The sequence below is a fragment of the Ptychodera flava genome, chromosome 20, assembly GCF_041260155.1.
Source record: "Ptychodera flava strain L36383 chromosome 20, AS_Pfla_20210202, whole genome shotgun sequence".
Classification (NCBI taxonomy): domain Eukaryota; kingdom Metazoa; phylum Hemichordata; class Enteropneusta; family Ptychoderidae; genus Ptychodera; species Ptychodera flava.
In genome coordinates, this window is record NC_091947.1 from 10,240,060 (window position 1) to 10,260,000 (window position 19,941).

A 19,941-nucleotide genomic window follows, 5' to 3' on the forward strand; every position below is an offset into this window, starting at 1 on the left:
CCTGGCTTCCTTTCTGCTGTTTTTTTTTTTTACCAGAAGTTGTTTTTCTCAGGTAGTCTTTGTCAAGAAACCAAAAAACCTGTGAAACAATTCATCACATCCAACTTTTCCTTCTGTAAAAGCGGACACTAAAATTGCTCTGTTAATGTTATTCACCGCTTTATCGACACAGCAATGATACAATCACAATTGTCTAACTTCGACTTTCTTCGCTTCAGACCAATTGGTATATTTTCACAGTGAATCCGTTTCAGGCCTCCATGATTGTTATAGTTCAAGTTTAACATTTTACAGTGAACACAATCGCTCGTTTTTGATGACATATAAAGTCTGATAATGTATGTCTTTGGAGAACAAACAATCTCGTAGCTCTCCAAAGTTGATCCGTGTTAATTCGTGAGTTGATTGTAAACGAGAAAGTCGTGTATTCGAAAGAGAACTTAAAAAAAGACACATGTGGCCCACATCACCAGGCGCTACTAATCAATATTTAAAATATCTTAGATAGAACTACAATTACGATAATATTTATTTATTAATTTCCAACTTATAGATGTTTTTTCTATTATGAAACGAATTTCAATCACGAGCGCCTGCTGCATCAACCGTAACTCCTTTGTCAGCCCCTGGATCAATAATTGAATAAACGGGATAGGTGCCCTGGTAGGCACGTGTGTAGATGAAAAAAAATCATTCAATAAACTGCTACGTAATCTGTAGAAGGAATTATTGTACAAGTGCCACAGAGTAACCTCTGATGGTATGATACTGGCTTTGGGTTAGTTTCTATTTCCCCTGTTGTAGCTTTACTTGCTTCGGAGAGAGCCGCAGGGGAAGTCACAATGACACGTGAGAAAACTTTTTGCCTCGTTTCGAGCTCTGACGCTATGCATTGTGGGACACGAGTAGAACTTTACATGATGGCGTCCTCGCAAGACCGTGTGAAACTGTTGGAAAGAAAATACCAAAAAGCTGACGAAGATTTGGGAAAATTGAAGACAGTTGCAGTAAAAGGTATGATATTCGGCACTGTTTGTGCAAACTTAGGGGTTCTAAAGAGAAATTTTCTTCATATTAATGACTTCTAACAATACTGCTGAGCGCCATAATATTGGAAGTATTGTACTTCCTGGTTGAGCTACACCAGGGCGACAGTACGTGAACAGTGAGGATTTCTATGATGTCCATTTTGTTCGACACCGTAAATCCTTCAACGCTTGTCTCCCATAGCAATAGCAGTTGAGCAAAGGCACTGTGCTAACCAGTCACCGAGGTACGTGCACATACTACAACGATAATACCAGTGCTGTCATTGCACAGATACAGCGTCAAGAGCTCCACGGGAATGCGGAAGTGAAAATACTTCCGCAAATGTCGCTTGGCTGCGTGCTGTGATTTTATAACGCTGAAAGATGTTTTGGTCAAATGTATCGTAGCGCAGAGTGCCACTACTCATGCAGTTTTCCATGTTTGGTTTTTAGACACATTTACATGTGTCTCCAAATATGACTCTATGACTGACACATGAACGGCGCTACCTTGGGTGCCTTATCGAACACTAACAGATCCGCCTACCTCAGGCTGGTAACCGAAACAGTGTGGATATATGTGTACATGCCAAGCAGTGTCGTGTTCCATAAAAAACTTAACGAAAACGAAATGTGGGAGAACTATTGTTATTAATTTCACTTCCATTGTGCATGAGAGGAACTGTCGAGCAAAAGCCGTTTCAACCTTTGTGCTATGTTATATTGAGAGGTCATGGAGTTAAAGTTGATTTCATACCAAAGTAAACTTTGTAGAGGAACAATGTGTCCCACATGGTATGACTAGTATTCATGCACACACAGAGAACAGAAACCACGAAATAAGTGAAAAATACACACACGAAATGATTATTTTTAGTCACAGGAACTGTGAACTGTGAGATAAATTATTTAATTTTTAAATAAATGAGAGTATGAACAGAAACTATGCAAATGGAAACTTACAATACAAGTTGCTATAAGGATGTAGGATTTATTTTTCCAAATATTTGAATTTTATCATCATGACACTCAGAGTTGCTGTAGGCTAGCTGGATTACTTTGATTCTCAGGAACAGGTGGTCACACCAGTCAGAAACAAGCAAATGCATTGATTACTGCTGTTGCACCAAGTAGTCCAACATGTTGTTGGTTGTTTAATGGCTGAGCCAACCCGATTCTGTTTGCAAAGAGTTCCATTGGGTTCACAGAGGTGCCAAATGAAGGGCTTGGTTCTAGATTACCAAATAAGGTGATCAATCCCTTGTTTACATTATTGATATTAGGACTTCTCTCATGTTATAAGTAATTGTCTACAGGTGGTGAAAAATAATTAATCAACCTCAAAGGGTGCTTGATTGTTGACAAACATACAACATTTTAAAGTGCAGTTCCTTGATTTGAATAGCTGGAAATGACATGTCTCATGTAGTTAAAACATCACAATCACATCCCACTCAGTGCACTGTACATGTTGATAAATGCACTACAGAAATAGAAATTAATAATTAGATGGGTGTGGTGTCCATGAAAATAAGAAATTACAACATCTAACCCAAAATATTTGTAATAGTCCAAAAAAACCCCAGACTGATCAGGCAAACTTTCCTTTCTGTGACCATCTTTCTATTAGCTTTGTCGTAGAGAAAGACTACATAATAACTACATAGCTTACTGGAGTACAGTGAATCTTCGGCAATGTCCAAGCACTCTGTTATTCTCTTGCCTATAGGTGTAAACTTAATTTCCCTGTCAAAATTTCACAACTATTTTATGAATATTACATACATGTAATTGTGCTTTACTGTGAAAAGAAGTTTTGACATGTGATAGTCAAAGGTTCAACTCATCAATGTTTATTTTTCTCAAAGACATCAAGGAACTAAGCCTTCTTTAATCCTTGTTCAGGTCAATGACATACAGAACCTTCCACACTGCAGCTGTAGAGAAGACTTCATTTAAAATCTCTTGTGCTTTGTCAATTGTTGACAAAAGGCTATTGTATTTCTTTATATATTACATGACAGGCTGGTATACCTGTCAAACCTTGTTAACTTGATATCAATTTCTAGATTTACAACTGAGAGTTTGTGACATGGTCGGAACTTAACATGAAGTTAGTCAGATTTCTGAATTTCAGACATGACTTCCATAGCACAGTATCCGTTTGAAAAAAAAATGTGCAAATATCATCGAACAATTTTCTAACATTCCTCGTGATTATTTCTGAATACCAGTAAAAGGAAAGTTTATCTTTATGGAAATGAAACTCCTCATAAGTGTAACACAGTGTGAATAAATGTTAAGAGGAGTTTCAATCATTTCCTTTGGCAACAAAAGCAGTTTTCCTCACAGGAAATTTGAGATACAGGAGATAAAGCAACAGATGGTTTATGATTACCAGTCATAAAATTAAAGTAGGGAACACTGATTTGTCAGTGTGTATTGATCTGATGGCTAAAATAAAATTTATGTACTGTAATAGCAGAAATGATGATGGAAGAAATCCATATTATCATAATGATCTTATGCTGCGCCAGTTCCTACAATTATCATAGTTTCATTGTTTCACTGTGACAAGGTGTTCATATAAAACAGAACACAAGACAAATCGACTGACTTTTCATAGATTTTTAGCCGGCTATTTTTCCATTGGTACTTCTCTCGTTGGGTTATGAAGGATGAGAAACCTCTGCACTCTATGGCCTGGGACAAATACAAATACCACTTTATCACTCATAGTCTACTTGAGAAAATTATGAATAATGTACACAATGACTGATAAATCCATATAGTGCATTTATCTACTCATGCTGTTTGGTTCCGTTTTGATCTCCAGCTATCCAGGAGTATGATGACCTTGCCAAGAAATATGCTGCTAATCAAGTTCAATATGAAGAATTGGCTGAGATGTATAAGACCAGTCAAAGTGAACTGTCAAAGCTCAGCAATGGTAGGTGATTTTTATAACCCCATTCCTCTGTGTCTCATTCTAGACACTAACACCTGTGCGATTTGGTTAACTTTCCATTTGTTTCCAATTGTTATGCCGGCTTTTAGATAGGGATATTGGGGTTGCATGGGTAAATTTTAGATAGGGAGAATGGGGTTGCATGGGTAAAGCATCTTAGCCAAAGTCATAGACTTGGAGGAGTACTTTTACGTGTTGTATTATCAGGTGTAACTGCATTGAAATCTTAGAGTCCGATGTGCCGGTGTGACTGTGAGTTGAGAAAAGTCATGTTGCAGGCATGTTGTCAAATACTGCCTTCTATTGCCCCTTGTCCAACATGCATTATTGCTACAATAATACAACCTTTAGAAATTTAAGATTCCTTGAATGCTTTTCCAAGGATTCAATGGTAAAAGAAAGAAAGAAAGAAAGAAAAAAAAGAAATTTTCAAATCTGTCCGGCTCATTTAAAGAGCTAAGCAAGGAAACCCAGGAAGGAGCAAGGATTTTGAATTCCTTTTGATACAAGTTATGAGAGCCCTGCATATCACTTGCTGCACACTTTCATCATTTTCGCTGACCCAGCATAAGTTTGAGATCATGTTGATATCAGTATCTTTCTTGATTTCTATCTTCAGCTACAAAGGCTTGATGAAAAATCAATAGCAAACTAGGAAATCATATCGCTTCAGGCCACAGAGGTGTAACCCTATTCTGGCTGAAAGATGTTATTGATGCATTTAAGAGTATCAGTGTGCCCTGTGTATCACAAAGACGTGTATTTGAGCGAGTAGACAAGTTGTATTCTGATATTGAATTAATGCATGAAATCTGCTGTACACATTTTTTAATAAAACTCTTTTTTGGTCATTGTGTTCTTTTCAGTGTCAGAAGCTGTTCTTGATGACTATAAGAAGATGGAAGTGAATCTTGTTGTTGAACAGGAGTGTAGAAAAGGAGCGGAGACATATGCCTCAAAGGTAAAAACTTGTCAATGCACTACATAGCAGGTGCCGCCAGTATAAATCTCTTCATTTTAAACAATACTCTGCTGTGATTAAATCAGCCTTCAGAGGAAAACAGGCGCTGTCAAGTTTTTAAAGGACCAGTCCCTGAAATTGTGACGATTTTTTCACTTCTTTTTTTTATGTCAATCGTAATTTCTCATTCTATTCCCCAAGGGATGTTGAAACACCGACTAGTGCTTTTATTGAAACACTGTCTCGTGCACTGTTATTTTTTCATTTGAATTCTAGTCCACATAGAAAATCATTAGTCAATGATAAAAGTGCATTCCACATATGTACAAGCACAATCCCTCCACAAACTACAGGCTGCATTGACAAGCTTAACACTGTTTATCTCAACAAGCTTTAGGGAGAAGAACATGAAATTATGGTTAACATTAGAGAAAAAAGTAGTGAAAAAAATAATTTAAAGTTACATCTCCTGGCACTGTAACTGTCCAGAATCTCTGTGCAGCTTTAGCATGATAAATTGAATCATCATACCAAAGCTGTGCTGAGGAGAGATTCTGGACAAGCCCTTGAGGGAATCAATTTATTGGTGGGGCATGTTCATCGGTAGGGTTGTGATCAATAGTGCAGCGCTATTCTTCCCAAACTTCAAACCAGCTAAAGAAAACATAGGAATCGTTCCAAGGCTAATGAGGTGGTCTCTTTTTAGTTTGACCTCACCTGATTCAAGATCGGTATGTTTCCTTGGTCTGGAATATGCTTTCTACCTCTTGAAAGCTTTAATACTGCTTGAAAGTGGCCAGATAGATTCTTCACACAGCATTGATTCTTATATTGAAATCTGATTGTCAGAATTATTTGATATCTCGTGAATAGTTTTACATGAAATATTTAGTAGTCACACTGAAATTAATTAATTATGTAAACTTTGTGATTGTAGTACACACTACAAGGGGTTTTGGTTGATACAGATTTGTAAGTCTTCTGGACTTTACCATGATAGGTGGCAATGTTGTGTGTAGCTAGGCACCAAACTTCAGAAATTGCCAAGGTCAAGTCAACCCTTAGGTTGTATGTTAATGCTATGTCAAGGAGGTGTATGCTGCCATTTCAAGGAAGCTGGACATATGTCCACATCTACAACTCAGGCGCCTGTCTACAACTGGTACTCTTCAGTGCGTTGGTTGGGACGGAGTAATTCTAAACATGTTCGAACTATCAGCTCATACGGTTTTAATTAAAAGCAGGATGTGAGAAATCCTGCCATGCTTTGTCAGTGATGTCTTTGGAATTATCATTCTTAGAGGCATTCCTCAGATGAAAGATGTTCCCTCCCACTGTGGACGATGAACAATGAAAAGGAAAACTTCAGTCACCATCACTTTAGTACCAGAAAGAAAGAAAATATCAAAAGCCAATTGTTCAGGTCTAATGCGTTTAAACTGAAGATGCGATTAGACTCGACAGCTGCATTTCCTGATTGCAGTGATGTGGTACATAGAGAGTGATACACTGTGCCAGCGCAGTGGAGAAATAGGTTTCAGGTGTATGTCCATATATATATATATATATATATATATATATATAAAACCTATCCTACAGTTTCTCCATTTCAGCCTCAGGATCAGTAAAAGCTTTTTGTGCCGTGTATATTTATGTAGGTTTTATCAGATGCTGTTGTGATTGTAATTGAGGGGAGAATTTGAAAAGGGTAAAACACGATATTTTTTTTAATTTGAACTCAAGACTATGTACAGTAGTTTGAATTAATGTCTAGGTATTTGACATGCATCAGGTTTGTAACTTGATGTAAACCACTCCCTGACTGAATCTAAGTGAAGAATGGTAAATTTTGCCATTGCCAGCAAGGTAAACTATCAGAGATACCTTTGAATTGTAATTATCTTTTTGACCTAAGCCAAGGTGCCCTTTTTTCATTCCGACTTACCTTTCAAATTGGTGTGAAATTTAAATCATATTAAAGTTTTTATTTAAACTGCAAAATAAATCACAGACAGTCCAGGACAGTGTTTCACCGTCCATTCCTCAGATTCCATTCATTTGTGATATGTTGTTTTTGTTCCTGAACTGACAACAGTGAAAACAGATTAGCAAACTCCCTGTTTGCATTGGCTAATGACTTCCCTCAGTGTTGACACTGATCCTGGCGTTCGGCTGCTTGACTTTTAAGGATGTTGGTTTTAAGTCTCCTATCAAAACAGTCTGTTATTTTTGCTGGCATACTCTGGCGGCTTATTGAAAAACTGCATGTGTACTTCTTGTATATATGAACAAATACTTTTGAATGCGGAACCATTGGCTAAATTCCCGAGTAACTGCAGCAATTATTGGTTGCCTCCGCAGCATTGATACTGAGAGCCTTGCAGGAACAGCATGCACTCTCATTAGGCCACACATTAAGTTTTGCAACATGAATTTGACTTGATACAATCTTCCTTTTAGTGGTGGTCTTCAAAGATACATGGTATGTGTAATTAGCCAGGAATGTATTGCATAACTCTAAGGAACAGTTGATGTATCCTCCAGGAAAAGGCCATTGCACTATTCCCAAATATCACCAATACCTGTCTGTGAATTTCCTGTTTGTTAGCCTCCGTTATGAAAAATTTTGGCAAAAGTTAAAAATTAGAGATTCAGAAAGTTGCATTAAAGGGAGGGTGTCTTCGGAACTCGAGATCTGCATAAAAGTTGCCAGGGACCCTTACAACAGATGAAGACATTGTATCTCGGGTACATTAGCTATTGTTAAAAGTTAAAACATGTTTCTTAACAATGAATATCGTAAAATGTAAATGTTGTAGCTATGTTGACATGGTGCATCTAGATGCATGAAATACATTGTTTGTAAACAAGAAAGTGGCACCCTGCCTTCAATCTTTAGAGACTTAGCGAGCTGTTAGGGTAACATGTAGGTTTATTTTGGACAGAGAGGTGATATTTGGAAAGCTGGTTTGGTTCACATCAACAAACATGTTTGTGACTACTTACATTTGTATTTGCATGGCCAAAATTTCCTATTTTCAAATAATCACCATATGCCAATTAATTTATCACTGGAAATGCTGATCTCAAAGTACTTTGCGCTAAGCATGGCGTTTTCATTCCATATCTCTGCCAATCATTTTTCATGCAGAATTTGAAAGTTGGCAACAAGAATGGCTGACAGTTCCAAGGGTTAATTTTAGACCTGTCAAACACAAGGCATGAGAAGGTGATCAATGCCCGATCTAATAAATACTTAACACTTTTCTCATGCTCAAGCAGAGTTTGTTTGACACTTATGTATACTCTCTTGTGGGCTTATTCTGTCAGCTGTGATGTATGGTGATAACATTAAAGAGATCTTAATGAATTCCATATATCTTGCCGTGTCTACACAGGCAGCACAGGAGCCGCTGAAGCGGACTTGACCAGACCAAATTGATTTATTACCAAGGAAAAGTAAACACATAGATAGTAGCTATCCCTTTAATTAAACCAAACCAAGAGAACTTGTAAAAACAATCATTAAAAGATCAGATTTTGACTATATGTCAAGATTGTTGAAAAACAAACCCAGGCCAACTGCAAAGCTTATCTCATATTACCTAGTAATGAGTGGTTAGGGGTCATGTGAAAGGTCTTCAGTATCTAATAATTTTCCGCCAACTTTTGAGGGTGAAGTGTGCCGCTGATGGCAATAGGAGATGGTTGACTTGTGTTTCTCAAAGCTAACAAAGTGGAAACAGGTCCGGAGTGGAGGGTTCATGAGAAAAGCACTTGCTTCAGCTTGTCAGGCGATTGACACTAAACTGCTTTGAGCAGTTTCCTGGTCACCGTGCAATATCACATGCATCAACCATGAAGTCCAATACAAAACTGATGTTCACTCGTATTGAAAAGTTCTCTCAATTGCCTATCTCAGGATGAAATCAGTTCAGTGCTCTTTGAAGGCATAAAAGTAGGTTAAAACACGCAGTAGAAAGACAGGTGTCTAGTATCTCTGAGTATAAGAAGTACATCAAGTTGACAGCCTGACAGTGGTGTGGAAAGGTTAAGAGGGGAAAAAGTTCACACTTGTGAGATGAATCTTGGCATACATGTATCATTGGAATATCTCTAGCTACATTTATTCCTCCCAACTGGCTAACCTTGCATAAACTAACAAATTTAGAGCACATCATTTATATTCTCTCTCTCTCTCTCTCTCTCTCTCTCTCTCTCTCTCTCTCTCTCTCTCTCTCTCTCTCTCTCTCTCTCTCTGAGGGTGTCTTGAGGACACAGTTTTTGACCTTTGACTTTCATTTGTTTGTTTGTATTTTTTCAGAGGCATTCACTAATAAACCCATTCGCTTCAGCACCCAGGTGGCCCTAGACACTTTACTCTTTATATAGAGATGTATATATTCTTGTTCGTACACATGCAAATAGCTATGTAGGCATATGAAAATAGATTTGTGAATTGTGTATTGAGTGCTGGTTACCTTAGCACTTTCAGTAGATCAAAAAATTGTTCTAACGAGTGGTTATCAGGAATATTGGTGAAAAACATGACGAGTAAATTCCAACATTTTCAGCATGCACAATAGGTAGACATACTGTAGCTACCAAGTTTTAGGATCAAGGCACTCAACATATTGGAAGGGATGGTAATCGGTAGCCAGAAACTCCTCAAAAACTCACAAAATCACTCCTTTTCAAACCTGAAAACTCTGGTCTTTTTATAAAACTGCTGTATCTTGTCACAGGTAATACTTGAACAGAACCACAGTGTATTATCGCAAAAGGTTACTTTTAAGGACAAACACCGTAAAAACCCTATTAATTTGACCACTCTATTAATTCGACCACCATATTTTTTTCTCAGAAATGTAATTTTATTTTACATTTATCAATTTGACCACTGATGGAAGTTGAGAATTTCTCAATCTCTAATAATTCACCCAACCAATCGTGACAAGCTGTTTTGAATACTGTATTTTATTTTTTTTATAAAATACCCAGAACAATACAGTGTACAACACAGAATGTTTTAGTAAGGACTTCAGGAAAGTCACCTTTATTGATTTTCCGTTGTCGTCTGTCGTCGTCTGTCGTCGTCCGTCGTCGTCGTCGTCCGTCAACAATTGCCTTCTTCTCTGAAACCGCAAGTCAAATTGCTTTGAAATTTTATATGCAGTTCACTTGAGGTGACCTCACTTAAGTTTGTTCAAATCGTGGTGAAATTTGCATATTTGTATTTTTGGAGCATTTTTTGGTGTTTTTGGTAAAAAAATCTTCTTCTCTGAAACCGCTTCTCCGATTGCTTTGAAATTTGATATGCAGTTTACTTAGGGTGACTTCAGTCAGATATTTTCAAATCATGGTGAAATTTGCATATTTGTATTTTTAAGGCAATTTTTGTCATTTTTGGTAAAAAAATCTTTAAAAATCTTCTCCTTCAAAACTACCAGTCAGACAGCTTTGATATTTGGTAAATATGTCCCTAGGGATGATCTATTTCAGATTTGTTCAAATTGTGCAGAAATATGCAAATTTACATTTTTTAAGGCAATTTTTGCCATTTTTGGTCAAAAAATGTATTTCTCAAAAAGTACTGGTCTGATAGTTTTGAAATTTGGTATACAGGTTTCTATAGATGAACTAAGTAATTTATATTGAATTTCTGATGAAATATGTAATTTTGTATTTTTGGGGCAATTTTTGCCATTTTTGGTCAAAAAATGTGTATTTCCAAAACTGCTCATCTGATAGCTTTGAAATTTGGTATACAGGTTTCTATAGATGAACTAAATGATATTTATTGAAATTATGATGAAATCTGCAATTTTGAATATTTTGGGCAATTTTTTTCATTTTTGGTCAAAAAATGTGTTTCTTAAAAAGTACTGGTCTAACAGCTTTGAAATTTGGTATACAGGTTTCTATAGATAAACTTAGTAATATATGTTGAATTTCTGATGAAATATGTAATTTTGTATTTTTGGGGCAATTTTTGCCATTTTTGTCAAAAAATGTGTATTTCAAAAAGTACTGGTCTAACAGCTTTGAAATTTGGTATATAGGTTCCAATAGATGATCTAAATGATATTTATTGAAATAATAAGGAAATCTGCAATTTGGTATTTTTGCAATTAGGGCAATTTTTCCAGAAAAGTACTGGTCTAATAGCTTTGAAATTCGATATGCAGGTTCCTACAGATGAACTAAATTTGATCTTTTGACATGTTCTTAGGGATGATCCGATGTGATATATTCAAAGTATGATGAAATCTTCAATTGTGTATTTTTGCAGCTATTTTAGCCACTTTTTTCTGGCCACTGCATTGAGCTATCAAAGATTTCCACCTTCTTCATCAACATGTGTCAAAAATAGTTATTCTCTACATAAACACAGCGGAGCTATATCGGCCACTAGGTCGCTTGTATGTTTTAATCATCCAAAATGGTAAACATATCACTTATGAACTGTCAAAAAAGTTGATATCGCTAATAATTCAACCACTTTAATTATTTTGGCTTTGTTAATTTTCTACAATTTAAAATCATAATTCTTTTTACTGGTCGAATTCGTAGAGTTTTTATGGTAACTGAAGGAGAAATGAAGTTCACATAATTTCAGTAAATAATATAGCACCAAGTGCTTCTTCGCAGGCAGAATACTCTCCAATAGTCTCCTGTGTATTTTGTTGAGTTGTATGTGATCCATGTTTCAAGACTTACTGGCCTCCTGCATTGTTATCGTGAACTGTTTGATATTATCCATCATCTAAACTTTGCACTACAGGTGGCTTTACCCACTCATGATAGTGTTGCACACGTGCCAAGCATCAGAAACAGAAGTGAAAACGCGAGGTGAATGAAATCTCAACATTTGCGGACTGTTTCTGAATTTCACTTCCGTGTCGACGTGCGAGTGACACCCATAGAAATGTGTCAATGATGCACATGACATTTTGAAGTGTTGCTCAGAAGTGTACCGTGACACCATTCCGGTATCATGTACAGAAAAAACACACGATGTATTTTGTTGTCAGGGGAAAAGAAAGAATGGAAAGAACACATGAATTACCAGAATTAAATCCAGTGACCTGCTATCTTATTTTGGCTTCACAGCAACAAAATTGTAGTGATAAATAATGAACCAGAACCAAGGTATTAATTAAATTCTGGTATCGGATGAATCTAAGGTATTTTAACAAATACAATTAATAGTGGTTGAAATTTTTCATCATAGAACCCAGGACTGATTGTGTATAAATTGTTCCCTTTTCATTTAGTGACCAGGTAGCATCAGAAATGTTTGTCTGTCAGAGGATTTGTTTGTGGAAGAATATTTTGTATTCCATGTGGGAACTTGTTTATCAACACTTCAATCCAAGTTTGGACATGTTGCAGTTAAGTAGTTTGACCTGGACCTGGTTGTCTTGGTTACTACATAAGGTCATAGGTCACAGTGTTAGGTCATACCTTTACCACCATTTAATGTCGGAGTTTTGACAAGTTTCTAACAACAAAATACAGGTCATGATAAATTTCTGATAACAAAATATACGTTACAGTAAATTCCTGATAATTAGAAATGTCCAGTACACATTATGATCAATTCATGATAATTGATAATGAGACTTGTAACGACTTGAGCAACAAGAATTTACCTGATTACCTAGAAAAAGAATGTGAGATACTTTTGTTGCTGTCATCTACATTTGTTTGTGGGCATTTTGGTCAATATGTTTTGAGAAATTTAATTTGTTTTAGATGATGAAATAGAGGTGTGGAAAGAACTTCCCTGTGCAATAAAGAAAGACTTTATACTTCAATGTATGCTATACTTTCCTGAAAATCATTGTATAAACTTTTGACTTATTATGAAAGATGAGCCAAGCTTTGTTTTAATCTTCCTTGTAATGTTCTCTGACCAAAAATTTTACACAATGTTAGAGAAACTGTTGCAGAGATCATCCCTAGAGATGGTGCAATGTGAGTAAACATCCATTCAGAATAGCGTACAGCCCATGAACGCTGAATACTCCAGTTTTTCACACAAATGGCTCGACAAATTGCAAGTTTGTTGCCATTCGCCTCAAAATCCTAAACAGCTTTAAGTTGTATCTAATAAGTGACAGCAGTTAAACACAGGAGAGCAAACCTGTCCTCTCTCTTTCAATAAAATTACCATGTGTTTAAATGTTGGCATTTTGTTCCACACAGTCATATTTATCATGCCGCGTTGTTTTGAGAAGGTGGTTCATATACTGTAAGATTAAATTACACACGGAATTGTAAAAGCCATGATGTTGCATAATTTATGTCATTTGAGTGAGGTTCTATCAGTCGGAAATATTGCCGAAAGATACACTTTCCTATTATCCCATGTAATCCACAAATTATAGTTTGAAAAGCAGAATATATGTATATATGATATATGATACACACACACAAATATATCTCTCTATCTATCTCTCTATCTATCTATCTATCTATCTATCTATATCTATATATATATATATATATATATATATATATATATATATATATATATATATATATATATATATATATATATATATATATATATTACACTGTAACTCACGATGCTGACAGAATCTTTTGAATCGACAATTTGTGATACATTACTGGAAAGAAAAAGGCATTTAGACTTGTTTTGTAAAAATGTTCTGAAATTATTGGTTTGATATGGGAAACATCTTTCACTTGTCATCATGTATTATTTATCAGCCTCTCATTTACTATAGCTTTATTTATTTTTTACCTTCTAGCTATCCACTCATTCTCTGGTAGAGTTGACTTTTCAGATCCTCAGATTCAGATTCTCAATCCTCAGATTCAGATCCTCAGATCTCAGACCTCAGATCCTATAACTTCAGACACAGATTCGGAATTAAAATTTCACAATTTTCAAAGTTTGATGTAATATACTGATAAATAAAATATAATTTAGATTTGAAAAGGCTTTAGAAATTATTTTATTTCTATCTAGAATCTTGAACTTAAAAACTTCGATCTCAGAATCAGAACGTCATCAGTCGAAGACAGGGTGCGCAATGACTCCACTTGTTATGTCATCACGTGAACGTTTCCTCATAGAGATAAACACACCCGCAATCGACCGCGACGATCATGTAAATGCTGGCTATCGACAGTCCGTATTTTACCATCGTTCGTAATATTGATGGCGAGGGAATATAACTAATCCATGTTGGAGGCCAGTTACCCCGGGCTAAATCAGAATTCAGGGGTCGGAAGAAGCAAATTAGCTAATCTGTAATTGTAGACCGGTGTTCGTTGAAACTTGTTGAGCGAAAACGTTAACGTAGACTTGGTTTTTTTTCATAACTGCCTTGTACATGACACATTCAAATTATTAAATTTATTATTTCAATCATACTGTTAATACGGGTATTGTAAAAGGCTTGTAAATTCGAATCTGCATCTGAAGTTATAGGATCTGAAATCTGAGATCTGAGGATCTGAATCTGAGGATCTGAAAAGTCAACTCTACCCTCATTCTCTGAGTGTTGCACAGTTACGTCCATTCAGGTGTAACCAAGGCTTTGCATCAGCTATCACTTCTCCATGCAAGGATAGTTTTCGTATAAAGAAACTATAGATTGGTATGTGATACGGAGGCATAGCCTTGGCTATACTCTGTCTGCTGTTTTGATGTAGTAAAGTTGTTATAGGGCTACACACAGACAATATTTTGATGCGTAAGGCCAGCATAACCTAGGCTATGGGGGATGTTGTAGTTTGATGTACAAGCATAGCCTGTGTTATGGATAGGGTACTGTATTGACATGCAAGCACATCAAGGTTATGGCATAGTCATGGCTTTACAGTGGCTAGACTTTGATAAGCAAAGGTGTTCTAGATGATGCACATACTGTATTGTAATTCGATAGGTGAGCATAGCCTGGGCCATGCAAAGGCTTCTGCTGTGATGTGCAAATATCATAGCTTGAACTTCTAGACTTCAGTATGCATAATCTACCGGTACACCATCATTGACTGTATTTTGTTTTACAAGCCACAGCACAAACTATACATTTTCACATAAATTTTAAGCATACTCTGGGAAGTGCACACTGGTTATGCATTGATTATATTTTGATGTACAAACTTAATTCAGGCTAAGCATGAATTAATGTTTTCAAATTGAAGTTAAAAGTTGTCCGAAATGACTTGGGCAATTTGTAAGAAGAAAACCTGAGAAAACTATGTAATTGATGGATGACTGTGATATATGAAAAAAATGCGATAAAAGCAGAACTGATTAAATCAAAGTACGCACAGAAAAACAATTAGCTCAGTTAAAGAATATTTGGAAATCTAGGCGTCAATAGTTTCACTGCAATATTTCAGCCATATGATTTAACCATTTGTCTGACCGACTGACTTTTGAATGACATCATCACTTTGTAGGAATTTTTGTACAGATCTATTTAGATTTTAATTGAATCTGATCAGTAATTAGGTTTCTAAATGAGTTTCACGTATTCATTAGACTTAATATTTATGTGACAGGTGAAATTTTTATAAGTAACACTCTTCATGGTACTCTTACATTTGCATCTAGTCATGAGCAACTCTTGTAATTTGGAATGACAAAACTGCATGAGTGTTCTTGGTATAGTAAATAATAATGCACTTTTTAACAAGTATCATCCCACGAGAAGCTTACAATCTGCTGGTCAGTAACTTTTACAGATTCCCAGGGCGAGAACTGAATTTTTTCAGAAAGTCATTCAAAGTTATAGGTGTCAAAGATTATAACAATGGTGTAGAAACTTTTAGAAAGGCCTGTCAAAATTATTTATCCACTCAGTTTTTAGAAGACAGGTCTTTGTAATTCTTGTTTGCTTTACACTTTTTTGTCTTTGTCTATGTCCTTGATATTTTTGAAAATATTTGATTCTAAATTTTCTTGTTATATGTCTTTTGTTAACTAGTTATTTTCATGTTGAAAGTTGTTTTTTTAATATGTGTCTCGACCTCCATGAAAATAGGTTTATTGTAAAAAACCTACAGAGTTACCGAGAGTACTTAGTAAAGTTTAATAATAATAATAAAACTGTGAGCTAAGCTCCAGCAACACAAGTTACTTCTATTAAAAAGAATTGTGTAATGTTAAATTACTGCAACAGATTTCCAGTAATATACAGCACAAGTAATTGCTGTTAAAATTGATAAATGAACAATTGTAATCCATCATTTGAAATACCGTACATGTATTGGTCAAGCATTCAGTGAGATGCGTGTACACGCATTCCGTGTGGCAGGAGGATGGTATAGTACACATATGGGTTCTCCTTTGTTTTCAGTATGTTGGCAGTGTGTAGCCTAGAGCTACGAGCTGTTCAGTGGCTTTTCTCCTACATCCATAAATCATGTAGCTCTTGATGATTGATAACGGTTGAAATGGTAGGGAACAAAACGTTAAAAAAAGCTAATTCTGTTGTTGTAATTTTAATGCAACACACCGATGCATGCACACAAAGAACGTAGCTGTTATGCTCCCCGTTCAGGAGTGACAATGATTTTGTGATGAGTAGTTTCACCTGACTGCATGCATTGATATGTACAGTGTTTATCCTTCATGATACAAAACTTAAAGGTGGTATTACAGATATCTTGCTGAAATATCCAGTATTGAAGTTTAAAAGTAACCTTAATTGCAGACAGACTCTTTTTGCACGAAATATTATTTGGCTTTTTGCTTTAGGTTCACACAGTCAGCCAACGCTCTTCCTGATGAGGGTAGCTGACCTTTTTCAAGGGGTGAACGTTAAATCTACCGGATACAAATTTCAACGATTTTGTCAGTTTCGCAGGCAGTGATATGGGCATTGAATAATATGTACTCACATACATTTATCTTGTTGCTCACCATGTGGACAATGTGTGCTTGTGTAAGATTTGAATCCACAAAGTTTAAAAAAAAGAAAAAAAAGGGGGGGGGGTTTCTATAGCCTGTGTTGTGATGGTGGTATTACATTATGATAAAAGGATGGTTTACTTTTATGGTCTTGAAGCCAAACAAAGGGAAATTGGAAATACAAAAATGAAAAATTACACAACCAGACCATGAGCTGAAAATAGACAATATGGGAAAATACACCTTTGAGACAGTTTTTCAGGCTCTCAGATTTTTACAATATTGAGCGGGACTGTTGGTTGTGTGGGCATAATTGAAGTCTGAAGAGTAAATGAAGTTTTCCATCATCCTATGTTTGTGAAAATTGAAAACTTAATTTTCCCTCAGAGAGTGGATACAGTGCATAGCAACCATTTTTGAAATAAAAAATTTCTGTAACTTCAGGTCATCTCATGTTACTCTAATGACAGACTTTCACGGGTGATCCCTGATTTTTAATCTGGATTATGACAGAAAATGATTTAAGTTTCCTTTTGGAAAATTTGAGCAAAAGTTGAAAAACTATTTCGAACTAAACTATTTCGAACCTTGGCCTTACACTTGATCGACTATCCACAAACAACACTGTGAGCACCTGTGTTTTGCAGCACCAGGCATGTGTTACCTGTGTGGTGTGTGATTTTCTACTTCAAAAACATGCATTGAAACTGAAAAAAAGTACTAGGGATTATTCCATAGAAATTGACCTGCAGTTCTAAAAGCTTGATCCATTACGTGATTACAATATGCATACAATGTGTAAGTTCTGCAAAGAAGGAAACAGTGTAACCTGTGATGTACCCTCCGTGAGTTAAAGTATTTGTTAATTTTACCCTTCAATGGATATGCCAAAACATTATTCAGAATGTCTGTGTTGAAATCATACGGTTATATCCACTGGCTTATGTCAGGTTTGAGATATTTGTTGTTGGTCATACAAAGGGCATGTTTTATTTAATTACTCATTTAGGATTATGAAAGTATTAGTATGCCTGGCATAAGTATAGCTTGTAAAAGTTGTTATTGCTGCTGAAAGGGATTTTTCATGAAATGCTGAATGAAAGATTTTTTGAAATCAGATAGAAAGTATGAATCGCAAACAATTTAGGCCAATGAATATTCTTCATTGAAAGAGAGTCATTAGCATCTGATTTGCATATTCAAATGTTTATAAACATATTTTGCATGAATGAATGAATAGATTAGGAAATGGAGCATCAGAAAAATGAGTATCTCTACACAAGCTGTCCAATATATGTGGACAGACATTTCAACTGAGGTTTATTAAACCAGACATACACTCATGCATGAAAATAGGATTTACTTGCATGCTTGTTTCTAATCTGTCACATGTATGTACGTTAATCATACATGTACTAGTATAATCAGGTATATGTACTGATCCAAGTGAATAAATGCTTATTGAAACATTTTAGCAGAAAATTTTTTAAGCATTGTACATATTTTTTGATCATACAGCTGAAAAATCGCACAGTGGATTCAAAACCATTGCAAGCACAAATGTACTAATAATACATGTACATAAAGCAATTTATGAACCACTGAAATTTTTGTGATATTTTTCTGATGTTCATGTGAAAATTTCTCACTCCCAGGAATTGACATATATAAAACTGATTTTGTACTTAGAGAGAAAAGAAGCCTTGAAATGTAGATTAAATCATAGTGTTCAGCATGCTGTCAGTTCCCTAGTCTATGCCACTTAAAATTGAGCAGTTTCTTTTTTTGCAGAATGTTATGAAGGAAAAAAAAAATTATTTCAAGCTAGATTGATAATACAGTTGCCTTCAATTTTCAAGTTATGAAGGAAAAAAAAAATTATTTCAAGCTAGATTGATAATACAGTTGCCTTCAATTTTTGGAGAGAAAACAATAATTTTTTTGAATCAGTTGAACTGATGGGGTGTTGATATAGCGCCATTAAGTGCAAAATGTAATAAATTGTAGAAAACGCTTGCTTAACTCAAACGGTAATTACAGTTATGTCTGCACTTTTATTGATTTAGTATGATAACTGACTCCATTGTTGTAGTAAATATTCAGTGGTAGTGGAATTTTCCAGAATTGAACAAAAGGTTGATTCGCGTGTTATCTGTGCATGCCTCCTACCGGTGCAAGGAAATACTATGATTTCAAAACCATTCTCAAATCTGGTGATTCACTCCATATATTTCCTTTGTCTGATCTGTATTCATGCTTACTGTCTCTTTGATCCATTATCAATATGTCTGGAACCATCTGTGCTATAAGCGTGAAAAATGTCGCATACTGTGCCTCCACCCCCAGATTCTGTTTAGTAATAAAACAGTCCTTTGTTGCATTGGCCAATCAGAGCAGGACTCATTGTCATTCATTAATTTCTCCGGTTTTACACCTGAATCAGGCATGTAAATTTTGACAAGAAAAGCATACTAATTAAGCAATGAAGCTGTAGCATCTATATGGAAAATGCACCAACTTTACGGAGTTTCTGCAAATGAAAGCAGTTGTAGCTTTTTTGTGAATTAATGTTGTGAGAATTCTCAAGTGGAAGCCATATTGCTGACTCGACCGGGCTACTTACCACTGAACCAACCTGGTTTGAGGTGCGTATCATCAAATTAAATCCTGACTTATTCTCAAAATACGTTTCGTGCTATTCCTCCGGAGGTGTAACCCGGTGACCCAGGGAGGGTCAGTTACCATGACAACTGGTGACCGTTCAGACACCATTGTGGATTTTTGTGGTTATTTCAACACAATGTGATCAGCTCTGAAAGCCTGAAACTGTCCTTGATATATTTTCTTATCTTCACAACATCTTACTATCGGCTGATATTTTTGGTGACATCATCATCCACACGTAAGCTGTCAATTTCTCATCTGCATCAACGATAGCTGTTAATTGTGCCGGAGCAAGGCCATCTGCAGAGATGTAGTCTCCAGCAGTCGCGCTTACATTTTCCATCCAAAATTTACCAGCTGGGTGCTAGTTACAAGGTGCAGAAGTTGACTTCTCAGTGAAAATTGATCATGATGAGTCAGTTGA

The 19,941-nt window shown here is 35.9% G+C and overlaps 1 protein-coding gene across 1 annotated transcript in view; it reads left to right on the top strand.

Moving 5' to 3' along the window:
- Positions 1 to 860: 860 nt before the first annotated feature.
- The window catches only part of LOC139120637 (shootin-1-like), a 153,751-nt gene continuing 134,670 nt past the window's right edge, over positions 861 to 19,941 (top strand). Inside the window, exons 1-3 of the mRNA XM_070685153.1 lie at positions 861 to 1,014; positions 3,865 to 3,978; positions 4,863 to 4,957. Of these exons, the coding sequence (XP_070541254.1) occupies positions 888 to 1,014; positions 3,865 to 3,978; positions 4,863 to 4,957 (336 nt within the window). The 5' untranslated portion in view covers positions 861 to 887. The remainder of the gene's footprint in view (positions 1,015 to 3,864; positions 3,979 to 4,862; positions 4,958 to 19,941) is intronic.